General features: G+C 34.1%; 1 protein-coding gene across 1 annotated transcript in view; it reads right to left on the reverse strand.

The window, feature by feature from the left end:
• Nucleotides 1-424: 424 nt before the first annotated feature.
• The window catches only part of FAR1 (fatty acyl-CoA reductase 1), a 64,562-nt gene continuing 48,634 nt past the window's right edge, over nt 425-16,352 (reverse strand). Inside the window, exons 10-12 of the mRNA XM_025357092.1 lie at nt 11,337-11,466; nt 5,480-5,607; nt 425-4,161 (exon numbers count right to left, since the gene is read on the reverse strand). Of these exons, the coding sequence (XP_025212877.1) occupies nt 3,999-4,161; nt 5,480-5,607; nt 11,337-11,466 (421 nt within the window). The 3' untranslated portion in view covers nt 425-3,998. The remainder of the gene's footprint in view (nt 4,162-5,479; nt 5,608-11,336; nt 11,467-16,352) is intronic.

Genomic DNA, 16,352 nt, shown 5'->3' on the forward strand with positions numbered 1-16,352 from the left:
TGAAGGGACGCTCTCTAGATTTATATGAGAAAGAAAGAATTAGGTTTACTGTACAACAGCAGAAAATAAAGGAATTCTGCCTCCAAAGCATCTTTGGAAGACACCTAATTCAACTTCATGGAACTTTAAAAATGAAAATTAAATGTCTAGAAGAGAAAAGTATTTTGAAGACAATAACTAGGAAAGTTAACTTTGTTTTAAATAAATGAATTCAGAAAAATCTTGATTGTCTCTCTTGTCCCTTGTATAAAATTATAGGTATTATAGCTATCATCTGTGATCTCTGGCCAAAAAACAATTATGTCCTTATTTCTCTGAGTTCAGGCCCACGGTAAAGACATTAAACTTTTACTTACCATTTCATGTTTTTCTAAATAGATGAACTTTAGAGACATCAACTTGCAAAGGAGCACATCAAACTTACTGTTACTCAAATTTTTCTTTAATAAAGACAAAGGAATTATTTAACAATTTTTGCACAACTATACTTAACTGACAAAGATGATTTGTTTAGGATCTTAAGGACAGCAAAGATATAAGCTAAGAGGGTATCACCAGGAAAAAGACAAATACATTCTATCACTAGAAAACGCTTCAAGACAAAAATATTAATTCAATAAGAAAATATTTCATTTTTTTTTTAATCACAGAGACTATTAAATTAACTCATTTCTGTAATCCAGTTACGTGGCATACATTCCTTTTTCTAGTTTCTCATGCAAAAGGTTGGAAAATTTTTCTCAAAACAGAGAAAGTCACCACTAATGGTTTCAAGTCAGGGCTGGGAGTCAGCCTAGAAGAGCATGCTCAGAAGGCCATTTACACTTACCTGACCCCAGCCTGATGCTCTCCCCATCCAAAAGGGTTCAATTAATTTCTATTACTAATGAATTATCTCTTATACTTAATAGACATATACATTACTACAAATGTACCTATAAATTAACAGGATATCATTCAGTGTGGAGGAGAGCAGCTGGAACCTAATGACACCTTGGAGGTCTCTTGGTTACTCTTTTTAGAAAATAGAAAAAAACCTGCCTCCTTCCAGGTAATACATAAAAATAACACTTTAACACAAAGTGTTCATCCTGCCTGTACGCTTCCCCTAAAATGCCGTGTGAGCAACTCACAATTAAATAAAATTAGGACATAAGAATTAACAAGTATACCTAAAACAGACAAGAAGTGTAAGTAAGGACTGCTTCCTATAATCCTAACCATATTGTTTCATGGATAATTTTCAGAACATAAAAATACAATAAATACTATAATGGAAATATAGGGATTCATTTATTACTTTTTGGTTTACAAACAAAGGCACACAATAATGCTTCTATTTCCTTCTTATAAAAGATTATCAATTTACATTAAAAAAAAAACCCACAAAACAAGAAATCCCAAGTTAATTCCTACAGACAACACAAAAAAAGGGGGAAAAGGAAATTCTTTTCCCTGCTTTCAAGCTTTATTATACAGGTTCAAAATGATTATTTTATGCCATCCTTAAGTCAAAGAACGTACTGCCCATGCTTCTCTGCACTGAATCTTAGGACATGTTAATGTTGTCAAGTCAAATTTAAATACAGTCTCAATGACATCACAATTTACAAATGCGTATTCCAGGATTAAAACTGAATAGGGGGAAAAACCCCAAATGTTTCATAATACAGTTTAATCAAATGAGTTAAATGAAATAAGAAACATTTAATTTAGTAGGCTATCCTGTTAAATGACAAGTTTGTGTAGGAAACATAATCAAACAGAACTAAAAATCACATCTAGTAAATGACACAAATGACTTCTCAAATCTTTAAGTCTGACTTAAGTTCAAAGTCTAGTTGGTGGGGATTAACAATCTATATACTCTTTATACTAATCTTAGAACTTTAAATTCTAGAATGACAAACCAATTTATTCATTAGTTTTCTTTTGACCACAGAATTCTAAACACACAAAATTAATGCAGCGGCCTCAGCACCCTCCCAGTTAACATTTCTTTAAGCTAGATTACAAGAACAATAGAACAGTTCAGAAGACATACACTCCCTATGCACTTCACAGGCCTGCCCAAGTTGTCCCCAACTCTTTTGCAAGACACAAAGACAATTCATCTGATTCTAAGTCTATTCGGCAAAAGTATAAAAATCATACGAACGTCAGCATGTTTTCGACACATTATGGAAATACATTTGGAGAGATGGAGTACTCAATGTATATTATGTGGACCACTTTAAATAAAAGGCATCATTATTTATTCCATTTTCAGACATTGTCATGGTCTCTTATACCTTTATATAAGGTATGGTCCTAGACCGGAGACTTTAGTATCATTCCAAAGAATATAGAGATATTTATATACATATTTCTTTTAAAATAATATTTAAAAGTTTTACTACACAAAATCTGGCTTCAACATGGAAGCATTTTTCCTTTTCAAGATTATACACCTGCATGAAAGTAGGTGATTTCCTTTACATTTAGTTTTTCATAATAGCAAAATAAACTTCTTATACATTGCATTTAAATTGACAAAGAAAGTTAAGATGTAAAGCTCCATGTAACTTTTTGTATTGTGAACTGTTGTCTTTAAACATACTCCAGATACACTGTTATTTAATATAGTACAACTTGATCAACTTAATTAGAAGTGTTATGCTGAACAATTTGTTAAATCAAATGTATGTTAAAACAGTAAGTAGAGTTAACTATTATGATTAAAAGGGAATTTTAATGTATCATTAAAATATACATCAATTTTCTTGCTATTACTTGTTTCTATAATGCATTTCTTTCTAAAGCTAAAACCACATGCATAAAAAATAAATGATACCTTCAAACTCATTCAACAGTTTGCTACTGTTGTGGCATGTAAATAAAGTCCTTTATTTAATTTCATACACATTATCTGAAGCATTATTTTATTTTTCGTGAAGGAATTCAACTTTCAAGGTCAAAATTAGTATGTGTTTACACACGAGGACATTTTCTTAACGTTATTACTACCTGCAAATACATTCTTCCATAATAATGCACTTTCAGTTTTCATTGGAAAGATAGCACAAGCCTTTTAAAAGTCCTAAGAATAAAATTTATAAAGGGAGGAGAACACAAGTATGGTGAATCCCTCCCAACTCCCACTTCCAACAAATTCTCAAGAAATCCTCCTGCTTCAAAACATACACGCAATCTCACAGGATTTTTATTTGATCATAATGTGGACAAGAAAACTGTATTTCTATTCTTTTTGATACTAACAGTTTTACTGAATTTGTTTTCACTTTCTGTCAAAAAACACGTAGCATATGTTGTTGATATGGATTCTCAAACCCATTTAGATGCAATAGGGTCATTAGAATAATATAGCCTTCTGATTTTAAAAGCAACTGATTGCTAATTGAAAAATGATATGCATCAGACATTTAATCAGAAAAAGAAAAATGAAGACATGTCTTTCATGTTTGATATCATTTAACTTACAGAATGATGTGAAAATAGGTTGGTTATAATTTTAACAAAGCTAAAACCCACTTCAACTAATGAAAAAAATCAAACAATGAAGAATCAAATATCTACCAACTTAGCTAGTATTACTGTCCAAATAAATGTCTTCCATTGCACTGAACATTAGAATTAGAAATTCACTATATGTTAAGGCATATTTTAATTAATATGTTCCAGAATTGCACAGTTATACTGGTCAGTGTTCCTATTTCCCCACTCTTGCCCTCAGCCCATCCCTTTCTTCTAGGGCTCAAAATATTAAGTCATGGTTTTGGTGGCTATTGTAGATTTGAGCTGGCATAACACAGTGTGTTCACTAAGTTTTATGAGCATAAACATTAAAATGTTACATAAAATGTATCATAATTTACTTCGCACTCTGATCTAAGATGGTTTAATGTCTTGACAAAAGGTGAGATGACTTAAGTACATTTTACATTTTGTGCATTTAGATCACCACATGTATAGATGTTCTAATGCTGAATTCTTGGTCTTCAGTATCTCATAGTGCTGGATGCTCGGAAGTATGACAGAAACTTGTAACACAGACTAACCACAAAGTACCAGATGTTTCTTGCCATTTGTGATCTTGCAATAAAAATGCGCCAGATGAGGATCACAAGGATAGTATTAAAACCATAACGTATATTCCGCAACCTGGAAAGCAAATCAAGAGATATGTTAGACAGTATTTTCTAGAATAAAGTATTGTTAGATGGCAGCTAATACTGAGTTTCTAAATCAAAGCTCAAATCCGTATTAATTTGAAACTTATGCTAGACATTAAGTATACTGTAAATAAAACAGATACGTTCCTTGAATTTCTAGAGCTTCCCATCTAATCTAAAAAGGTTCATTCGTTACATACATCACAGTACAGACAAAATAGAGCAAAGTTTTTTTTGTGACATCTTTAGTTGCTTACAAGTTGTCAGACAAGTAACTTACTCCTTCAGTTACAGCTGACAGTCATAAGATCACAGGCCAACCAGACAAGCCCTCATCCAAGTATAAAACATGGCATTAACTCGATAAAGGAGGATCTTCCCTTTTCTCAAAGAGTAACAACATATTACTCAGCTCATGTTTCAACAAATTTTGATGTTTCTGATGGTGTTTCAAAGAAATACAAACCTTTAGATATGTAATAATGCTACATAAATTATACTCACTTCAGCAGGCAGTGCAAGATAGGACTGCAATGTAAGAAAAATGATGTAGAGAAAAAAGCTTCGAATAAGGAGTCAAAGATCAATATTCTAGTTTGCTTTGCCACTCAATACAATATGGCCTAGGCAAATACAACTTTCCTAAGCCTCAATTTCCTCATCTATTGAACTGACTGCCCTGCAAAGTCTCACAGAGTTATGAGGCATGAGAGGGATAAAAATGTGAAAGTCTTTAAAAGTGTCATAAAAATCATATTAAAAAGCACTACAAATATAAGAGATTACCATTAAAAATTATCTGCATCTTTGAACGATAGATTACCAGTGATTTTTCCTCTTCTATTTTCTGAGTATTAAAAAAAAAACAGTATGTGTTACTTGTATAAAGAGATAAAGATACAGCTCTATTTTATGTAAGAAAAAATATTCTATGTTGAATAATGTATTCTCTTCTCTCCCTCCAAAGATTATTGAGGATTAAAATAAAAAAACAAACCTTTAAAATAGATTATCTACATTTTCTTTCTTCTAATATCTTTAAGTAGCAATATAAAGAAAGATAATAGTAATTTCTGAAACTCAATTCCACCTGAACTTCATACTAAGAAAGATATAAACTGAAGACAGTAAGTTTCAACAATCTTAGGCTAAAGTAATACTACCATAGTTCCAGTCCAAAGGTAAGTAATTTTCCTTAATATAATAGATTAGCAATATCTTTTATTCAATATACCAGTTTACCAAAAAAATTGTGGAATATTTCATAAGGAAGACAAGAAGCAATCAAATCCATGCATCAAACTCACTTGTTCAGATGTTTTCTGGCTGCAGGAAGGCCAGACATTTCTTCATTCAATACGTACTTCTTAGTTCCCAAGCAGTAGTTCTCTATATATTCTGCCCAATGTAACTGCCGTACATCAATATTGAAGGTCTACGTTAACAAAAAAATTACTGATTATTTTCTTGACTAATTTTTCTCACAACCAGTCAGAGGTTCATACTTTTTCTGAAGGCCAGTTCCAAGTGACATAATTACAAAATTCTTAAATACAGAATTAACTTCTGAAATCTTACTGCTAGTCACAGAAAAGTTCTTATTCCTAGTTCATACCATCCATTAAACATGGAAACATTTGAGAAGATAATCTGGAAACTAATGTCAGCATTTAAAGAGAACTAGGTTAAATGTAAGAAGAAAAAAGCCTGTACCATTTTGCTAAACAAAGAAAAAAAAGACAAAATTCTATTGTCCAAATAGATCTATGTATTCCTCACTACTTTATGCATGTACTGATACATTTCCAGTTCCTTTCTATCTGCAATCTCTTCTCTCTTCCTGTACATCAAGCCTACTGAACAGACCAATGTTCCTGGAGAATATTTCTGACATCAACAGACGTTATGAAAACAACATCTGACATCATATCTTGATGAAAGCTGGCAAAGGAGTTTGGATAACAGTAATTCGACTATTTGATGAAAATGATAGGTAAATCCAGAAAAGAAAGCCTTCAGAAATGTTACGGCAAAGTAAGAGGGCTATGCACTGCCCAGTGCCCCTTAGCATATAATCAGATAATTTTTTGGAGTTACAAAGATATTATTTAGTATATACCATCACTTATTTAAAAATAGCCAATTCTAGGAAGGGAAAAGCTACTATAAAAAATTAGTAAAATATAAAAATGCAGTAACTCTGCATTAAAATGAAGACTTAGGAGACATTTTGAGAAGGTATATGTGTATGTTATTGGGAATCCCATAAGAACAGTTTTTTAAAAAAGTGGAAGAGAAGCAGTATCTGAGAAGACAATGCCTGGAAATTTTCCAAAAATGATAAGAAACCAAGTCACGAATTTAAAACACAAATACAACTCCCACTCCCCCATCCCTGCCCCAATACATATCTAGGCATATGAGAATCAGAAAAAGGTCCTATAGATTACTTCCAAAAGAATAACTATTAGACTGTAAGTTGACTTCTCAATAGAAGCAATGAAAGCCAAAAGACTGAGAGATGTTTTCCAAGTACTCAATGAAAATAAGTGCTAAGGTAAAACTCTATGCCAGTGTAAATATCCTTCAAAAATAAAGGTGAAATAAAGATATTTCTAGAGAATAAAACCTAAGACAATCTGACATCAGCAGAAAACCCATGCTAGAGAAAGTAAACTCAAGGATATTCTTTAGGCAGAAGGAGAATGATTCTAGATTTAAGTCTGGGGATAGAGGAAGAAATAAAGAGCAATAAAAGGACAATTAACCCTGGTAAATTTGTATGAATATTTACTGCATAAACCACAATATACCGGCTTGTGTGGCTTAATATATATATACAGAATTAAAACATGCATTATGGCCAAAACCGAAATTACTTTTGCACCAACCTAATAACAACAATAACAGATACATGCTGATCCTTCACTATCAGAGAAGGGTAAAAGTATCAATTTATATTAGACCTTGCTAAATTAAAGGATACTATAATCTCTAGAGTAACCCACTAAACCAAAAAGGAACATAATTCTATGCAACACACATAAGATGGGAAAAAATAAAATTATTCAAAATATAATCTAAAGGGCAGCAAAAAAAAAAAAAGAAAAGAAAAGAAAAGAAAAAAGAACTTAAAACCAGCATGACAAATATAAAGCACAAGTCAGGCTAAATCTAAAATGATAGGAATTACATAGGAGTTAAGTTCTCCAATTAAAGGCCAAAAATTGTGAGACTGAAAACAAAAACTAAGAACTATACGCTGCTTACAACTAACTATATGCTGCTTACAAAAGACATATCCAAACGATAAGACACAAAATGACTGAAAATAAAAGAATGGAGAAACATACACCATATAGTTCTACCAGCAATGTATAAGGATGCTGATTTGTCCAGGGACTCACCAGAGTACATTGTCCAAGTTTTAATTTTTGCAAATTTGATAAATAGTAAATAATATCCCAGTCTAACTTTAGTCTGCATTTACACTGAGTAAAGCTGAGTATCTTTTCAAACTTGTGAATCATTTTCTGTAAACTATTCATCTCTCTAATCTATTTTCTGATAGGATTAATTACTTTTTCTTTTCTTTTCTTTTTTTTTTTTTTTTACAATTTTTATATAAGCATTGTATGTACTAGGGAATATATCATTTTGTTATACCACTATATACCACCTAAGTGACTAAAAATAAAAATCAAAACTAAAAGGCCAAGTGTTATGGAGGATGTGGATTAACAGGAACTCTCATACACTGTCCTTTGGAATGTAAACTGATACAACCACTTTGGAAAACTGCCATTACCTGCTAAACTGAACGTATGAATGCCCTATGCTATCCTATTTCTAGGTATATACCCTACACAAATGTGTACATATAAACGTAAAGAATGATCGTATGATAATTATTGCTAATAGCCAGAAACTGGAAATAACTCAAATGTCTATCAACAGAAGAATGAAAAAATACTGTATAATACTATTTATGTGAAGTCAAAAATAGGTAAAACTAATATTTCGTGCTAGAATTCAAGAGCTGTTCCCTTTGGGAAGAAGACAAAGGAGTTAGTGATTAGGTGCATTAGTCCATTCTCACATCCCTACAAAGAACTACCTGAGAATGGGTAATTTGTAAAGATAAAAAGGTTTAACTGGCTCATGGTTCTGCAGGTTGTACAGACTTCTGTTTCTGTACCCACCTGTGCCTCTTGGGCACTTTTAATATGGCTAGTCCAAATTGAAACATGCTATGGAGTATAAAATGCACTCTGGGTTTTGAAGGCTCAGTATGAAAAAACAGAAAGTAAAATATCCTTTAAATAACTTTTAGATTTTTGATATGTTCAAATAATATTTTTGATTATATATTGAGTTAAATAAAACATTATTAAAATTAAAAAAATAAATGGGAAGAGAAAGGAAGTTAGTACTGTATGAAAAAAGAAACTCTTGAGAAACTGTAATGAACCAAATCTACAGTCTTTTTTCTTTCTTGGAGACAGGGTCTCACTCTGTCACCCAGGCTGTAGTGCAGTGGCACAATCTTGGCTCACTGCAACCTCTGCCTCCTAGGCTCAAGCCATCCTCCCACCTCAGCCTAACAAGTAGCTGGGACTACAGGCATGCGCCACCACGCCTGGCTAATTTTTATATTTTTTGTAAAGACAGGGTCTCACTTTGTTGCCCAGGCTGGTCTTAACTCCTGAGCTCAAGTTACCCACTGGCCTCCCAAAGTGCTGGGATTACAGGTGTGAGCCACCACGCCTGGCCCCTACTGTCTATATAAGACCTACATTAATCTGAGTTGTGCTAAAAACCTAATCAGATACTTTAAAGGGGCCCTGGCTTATAAATGCCAGTTAGCTAATTAACTAGGCTACTGGTAGAAGCAAAGGCAAATCCTTATCAGAAAACTGTAATTTCAATCCTGGCCTCAAAAAAATTCTCGCAGAAATCCTCGAAGAATATAAATTTATAGTCAAACAAATTTTTTTTAAAAAAATTAGGTGCCATGGGTGACACTCAGCTCAATCAATAGATGGCAGAATCAGATGCTGCAAATCATCTGGAAGTTTAAATTATCAGAAGCAGAATGCAAAACAATCATATTTAATATGTTTCAAGAAAAAATTCTAGAGACTGTTTAAGAAACATTTATAAGATCTGAAAAATAAATTATACTTTCTAAAACTGCAAATAAGACAACTAAAACTCTACATTCAATTGGATAGTTTAGACACAGCTGGCAGACTGCCACAGAATCTTAAATTATCTAGAGTTTAGCCCAGAAACACAGAGATACAAAATAGGAAATTAAGGTTAAAAGATTTGGAGGACAGAATAATCTAACATACACTAGGAATTTTGGAAGATATAAGAATAGTGAAGAGGCAATATTTGAAGAAACACTGGCTAAGTATTTCTCTGAATTGCTGAAAGACACCAAACCTCAGATTCAGAAAGCCCAATCCAATCAAGGTAAATTTTTCAAAATTACACCCACTTTCATAGTGATACTGCCAAGCGGCAAACATAAAGAGAAAATGGAAGAGGAGACAAGAATAAAAGATCACCTATAAAGGAAGAGTCAACTACTGACTTTTCAATAGCAACAACGTAAGACAGAATATAAATAAACAGGTTTTTTGTTGTTGTTTTTTTTTTTTGAGAGACTCTCACTCTATTGTTCAAGCTAGAGTGCAATGACGTGATCACATCTCAATGCAGCCTTGACCTCCTAGGCTCAACTGATTCTCCCACCTCAGACTCCTGTGTAGCTGGGACTACAGGCACAAGTCACCACGCCTGTCTCATTTTTTTATTTTTGTGGAGATGGGTCTCGCTATGTTGCCCAGGCTGGTCTCGAACTCCTGGCCTCAAGCCATCCTTCCACCTCAGCCTCCAAAGTATTGTGATTACAGGCATGAGCTACTATGCCCAGTAAAAAAGTTCTTTAACGTGCTGAAATCATGTTCCAAAACCAAGGGTGAAACAACACACATATCAGACAATCAAAAACTGATAATTCACTATAAAACAGACTCCCTACTAAAACATATTCTTGGTATGCTGAATATATTTCAGGCAGAAAAAAGATCATAAGGAGAAAATCTGAGAGCACAGACACTGGTATACATATATACATATTACACACACACACACACACACACACATATATAGAGAGAGAGAGAGAAAGAGAGAGAAATCTAAATAAAAACTAAATGAACGAAATAATATCTCATCATGGGGTTTAAACAGAGAACTGGGCTGGGTGTGGTAGCTCACGCCTATAATTCCAGCACTTGGGGAGGCTGAGGAGGGTAGATCACCTGAGGTCAGGAGTTTAAGACCACCCTGGCTAACATGGTGAAACCCCGTCTCTACTAAAAATACAAAAATTAGCCGGGTGTGGTGGCGTGTGCCTGTAATCCCAGCTACTAGGGAGGCTGAGGTGGGAGAATCACTTGAACCCGGGAGGCAGAGGTTGCAGTGAGCCGAGATTGTGCCATTGCACTCCAGCCTAGGCACAGAGTGAAACTCCATCTCAAAAATAAAAAAATAAAAAAAATAAATTTAGAGAACTGAAGTAATGTATTAATACAACCATTTTAAGTGAGTGGGAGTGGTAATCACAACTAAAACATTTTAAGGTTCTAAATAATATTAAGGAGGAAGCTTAATTTAGTCTGTGTTAGATATACATGTTAAAACATCTAGAGTAAGCTCAAAAAGAACATACACAAAGAATTTAAGTTCCAAACTAACAAAGGGCAAAATGTGGAATAACAAACAGTAAAAGAGTTTATAAAAAACAATTTCTTCGAGAAGCGTTTTCTCAAAACTCAAAGAAAACAAAGTGTTTGAAAGAAAAACACATAAAGATAAAATTCTCTCTGAAAGCAACATTAAGGGAAAAAAAGAATCAACATTTCAATCATGCTTTGAAAATACCTTTGCCACTCTAAAATATTTGTATTAGAAATGTTAAGATACAGCAATTTTATTTCACCACTAACAATTATGACTAAAGCTTTATGAGAGACTATAAATAATGGCTTTCTTGTTGCATAATAGCTGTGGAAAATATTTCTCAGGTTGCTAATGGTTCTGTAATTAGTATGCTACTTATTTTCTAATATAAAACAGAAACTACTTGCTTGCCTTTTTATCTTCAGGGTTTAGTTGATTCATTAACATATTGACATTGTCAGTATTCCAAACCCAAGAATTACTTGTGAAATATTCAAGAAACACCATAGCTTTGTGAAGACGAGTTATTGTTTTCATCATCCTGTATTGTAAGAAAAATTGATAGATTTATATTTTGTATAGATTAGGAAAAATCCTATCACCACCCAGGGTGCAAGTTTCCCCCAATATAGACATTAATATTAAAATTATAACATTTAATCATTAAGTGTACCAAATCAGCAGGGAATAAGAATATTTCTGCATCTTGAATGAACAACTTATAAATCCAAAAGGAAACTAAATGCTTTTTGAAAGCAGCAGCAAATGCATTTAATACTACCTAAACAGAGTTCTGCTGATATATAAAATTAATTCTCAAAGGAGACACAATACTCTTAAATTTTCTACACAAAATACTAAGCAAATGAATGGATTCAATTAATATTTCGTTGCTTTCTATTCCTTAAACTACATTTTAATTCACAGCTGCATTTCCTAAGATTTCCTGTGAATTCATAACATACTGTGTTATATTTATAATTCCAACTCTTCAGCACTGCTGAAGCAAAGAATACAGAAATGTTCGTTTGCCACATAGTCAACTCTATTCATTTAAAAAAACAAAACAACTTTTCTTTAACAATGATTGGCACCACTCTTGATCATCTGGATGTGCTGTGAAATCAATGACTCATGCTGAAAACTATCTGAAACAGATACCCACTCACCTCCGCATACCCCACCAATACGCATCCTTATAGAAATAAAGGAGTGTGACACCCTTTTAAAAGTGTGTCTTTAAAGAAAGAGTGTGATTGTTTTTGAAAGTACAAGGAGCTTTAATCTTCAAATCTGTCATTTTATATATCATGGCTCACTGTAAGTCATTGATATCATAACACTAACTTAAGCAGTAACATCTACACAATAATATTTATGATAAGTAGGGAAAGGGAAGAAAGAACTTTTTGAAACAAAACAAACACCAAAAAAATCCCAACTTCTGTGAATAGAAAAATAATTTGTGGAGAAGTACTTTTTAAAGATTTCATTTATATTATAATAACAATTAGCATTATATGTATCAAATAGTTTAGACAGTCTCAAAATTAGGGGCTTTAGAAATAGGAGGGGCATGGAGGAAAATTACATTAGAAATGAGGAGAAAAAAAACAAGAAAGTATCATTAGCTAAGCAATTCTGATAACACATTCAATACATTTAGAAATAAACTATGAATCCAGAATACTGGAAGAAAATGAAACAATATAAACTAGGTAAAGAAAAACTATATTTCATTCAATAAAGTAATTTCAAAATAAAATCTCAATTAAACACAAAATGAATTATCAAGCATCAAAGGTAGTTTTTGAACAGGGATAGTGCTGTAGATAAAAAGCATCTGAGGGGGAAAAACACATGCTGCTCTTAGAAAAGGTTAGGTGATTATTTTTTTCTAAAAAACAAAAAGATACAACAAATCTGTCACTAAATCAACCCATACTCTCATGCCAGTTTAGCATACTTAAATCTCTCTCTCACACACAGTTAACATGGTTTTCCTATATATATCTTATTAAAAGTTTTTTCTTCTTAACTTTTTTTCACTGATAATTCTCTCACCTAATCTTATCTTCAGATTCATTCAAGTGACACAGTCAACCCTAACATCAATCAGTAATTCAGCCATTCAAAAAATAATTGCAATAAAAATTGGGGAGGGGGAAGATATTTTAGAAGGCCATATATTTGTGTGTGAAATTTATAGAATATTTATTATGCAACAAAAACACTGGATTGAAAACAGTTGAGGAATAAGAAGAAATGTAAACCTTTGCATCATCACTCCTTGGTTAAACATACCATAGAACAGATGTTTATGACTACATTGCCAGGTATGTTCTGAATATGTATTTATTCTTTATTACGGCAACTTAAAAATAATCACAATCCTTTAGACTAAGGCAAGATCTTAATGATTCTCTAGTCCAGGGTTTCTCAACCTTGGCACTATAAACATTGTGGGTCTGATCATTCTTTCTTGTGGAGGGCTATCTTGCATGCTCTAAGATGCTTGTCACCATCCCTGGCCTCTAGGTGCTGACAGCAGCCCTCCCCCAGTTGTGATAACTAAAAATACCTGCGAACATTGTCAAATGTCTCCAGTTGAGAAGTATACGGATTAAAAATAGATATCTGGTTTAGAGAAGTTAAGCTAGATAAAGTTATGCTAGTTAACCAAAACATAAGATCATGGAGCCATTTTTTTAAAAATGTCAGGTCAGATGCTTACCTAGCTCACATTCAGAATTACGTAAACGAGTAAACTGGATGAAATGAATGACATGACTGACATCAGTCTAATGTAGAATTAGGCATTATAGTAAGGCCCCCATATAAGGTATAAAGTCTATTACTGTGCTCAATAAATTTCTGAACAAATGAAATAATATAAATTATAAGACTTTGTATTTAACATTTATAAAATTGTCTAAGTAAAAAAACCTTTATATTCCTTGTTGCCTTCAGACTATAAGCTCCCAGAAGTCAAGGATCTGTCCTGCTTTGATACTTAGAAAGCCTCACACAGCACAAACCTCAGGTAAGAAGACTGTTTACTTAATATTTCCTATTTAGGAAAGATTAATTTCCAAAGGTGCCTATGATATGATCTCCCATCCTACATGCCCACCTACAATACAATGTCACCTTGACTGTCTTCTCAATGAGAGTTGAAAATAACTTAGAACCAACAGAATGAGGTGGAGGTGACACGATGCGACTTCCGAGGCTAGGTCAGAAAAGGCGTAGAGCTTTCTGTCTTGCTCACTGAATACTCACCCTTGAAGCCTTCAGTCACCTTGTATGCTGTCCAACTCTCCCTGAGGCTGCCATGCTGCGAGGAAGCTCAAACTAGTCCATAGGGAGAGGCCACATGGAGAGGGTCTGACACTACTGGAGAGAGAGAGATGCCCAGCCACCCCAGCTACTGTCCCCTTCCCCCCTTTACCACTCCCTCCACAGCAAAGCTACTCCAGTCCCTGTCTGACTACAATCATTTGAAAGATCCTGAGCCATTACCATCAAGCTAACCCTTCTAGAATTCCTGACCCACAGAAATTGTGACACACAAATAAAATGATTGCTTTAAGACACTAAGTTTGAGGTGACTTGTTATGTAAAACAGATTAACAAATCTCAACACAGATCTCAATACTAAGAGGGTCTGCTATAATAAAAACCTAAAACATGTGGTATTAGCTTCAGGGTCAAGTGGTAAACAAAATCTGTAAGGCCTGTTAGGTGAGCAGTAGTGAAATGTGAAAGGACCAGGAAAACATTATTAATGGAAGCCTTAAAGGGTTTTAAGAAAGCTGTTGGTGAGGGCTTGAAGTAAGGACAACAAACTGTCACTTCTGGTTATATGGAATATAGAAAGTGTACCTAATAAACTCAATGATCTAGCCGAAATTTGCTGAAAGAGGGCAAAAGAGGACAAAGATGATCTTTAAAAAATGAATTATTTGAGTGGAAATTTGGAGGAAATGTACAATGTCAGCCAGGAATTCTTTAAGAAATGGTTTCTGAGCATAGCAGGGTAGGGAAGATGAATCCTTTGCTAAGACTTTAGAAAGACCTAGGTAGTACCTTTTAGAACTTTCAGACAGACAAAAGGCACTCTCCAAATCTTAAAGAAATGTGTAACAGAAACTCTTACTGTTCAAAAGGCAGGATCTAAGAGGCAAGGATCTAAGATCTAAAAGTGTTGTCCCACTTTTAGAGGACCCAAGATAGAGAAGGGCTTGTGTCAAAGAGATTTATGGGTATGGCTTTAGTCTAATGGATTGGATTCCTTGAAAACAGATACACCGGAAACCCACACAATTTTTAAGCAATCATGTCAGATTACATGTAAAGGGATAGACAAAAAAAACAAAACAATGAAGAAACTGCTATATTAACGGTCAGCAAACCAGGGCCTATATACCAAATCCAGTCCACCAACTGTTTTTGTAAATAAAGTTTTACTGGGACACAGTCATGTTCATTCATTTACCTATTGTCTACAGCTGCTTTCATTTTTAACAGCAAAGATAAGTAGCTTCAACAAAAACCACATGTCCTGCTAAACCTAAAATATTTACTATATGGCCCTAATTTACAAGGAAAGCTTGCCAGTTCCTGCCCTGATCCTCTAACCTTTCATGGGCAGGAAGCAGGATAAGAAGGTTACTCGGCTGCACACAGAGCCCACAGGCCAGTTTTTATGCATAAAGAAGGATGACTCAGAGGGCAGAGGCAAGAACCTCAGAGAACTCCCAGAGAATAAGACTGAGCTCCTAATCAAGAAATCATCAACATATATCTGACTGGAATTCAGAAATGTTATAGACCAGTGTTTGCTGGGTGTCTCCCAATTTCTCTCTTTTTGAATAAAACTGTCTAAAGCCATTTCCTATGCTTACCATCATTTGTAATGGGTGTATATAAATCGTTGCTTTAGTTCACAGATCAATTCTTGAGGAACTATACTTGAGGAGCTATACTGACAAAATCACTCCTAAAGAGCCTCATCTTGTCAATCTCAATTGACCAGATTTAGAAGACAGAACCCTGGCTTCCAGCTGATGTCACAGGGATCTAGGGCGGTCGGGGGGTGGGGACGCGTGAAGGGGAAGGCAGGATGAGGGGGGAAGAAGCAACTGTCCTTTCCATGTAGAAGAAATATGAACTGTTTTGGCCAGAAGGTTGACTATAGCAGATTGTACTTTCCAAAAACGATGGCAACAATACCCTTCATCTTGACTACTTTCTAAATCCCCTTACTTGGACACAGGGCGGGGAATATCACACACCTTGGCCTGTTGTGGGGTGGGGGAAGGGGGGAGGGATAACATTAGGAGAAATACCTAATGTAAATGACAAGTTAATGGGTGCAGCACACCAAAATGGCACAAATATACATATGTAACAAACCTGCACGTT

This window comes from Theropithecus gelada, chromosome 14, assembly GCF_003255815.1.
Source record: "Theropithecus gelada isolate Dixy chromosome 14, Tgel_1.0, whole genome shotgun sequence".
NCBI classification, from domain to species: Eukaryota; Metazoa; Chordata; class Mammalia; order Primates; family Cercopithecidae; genus Theropithecus; species Theropithecus gelada.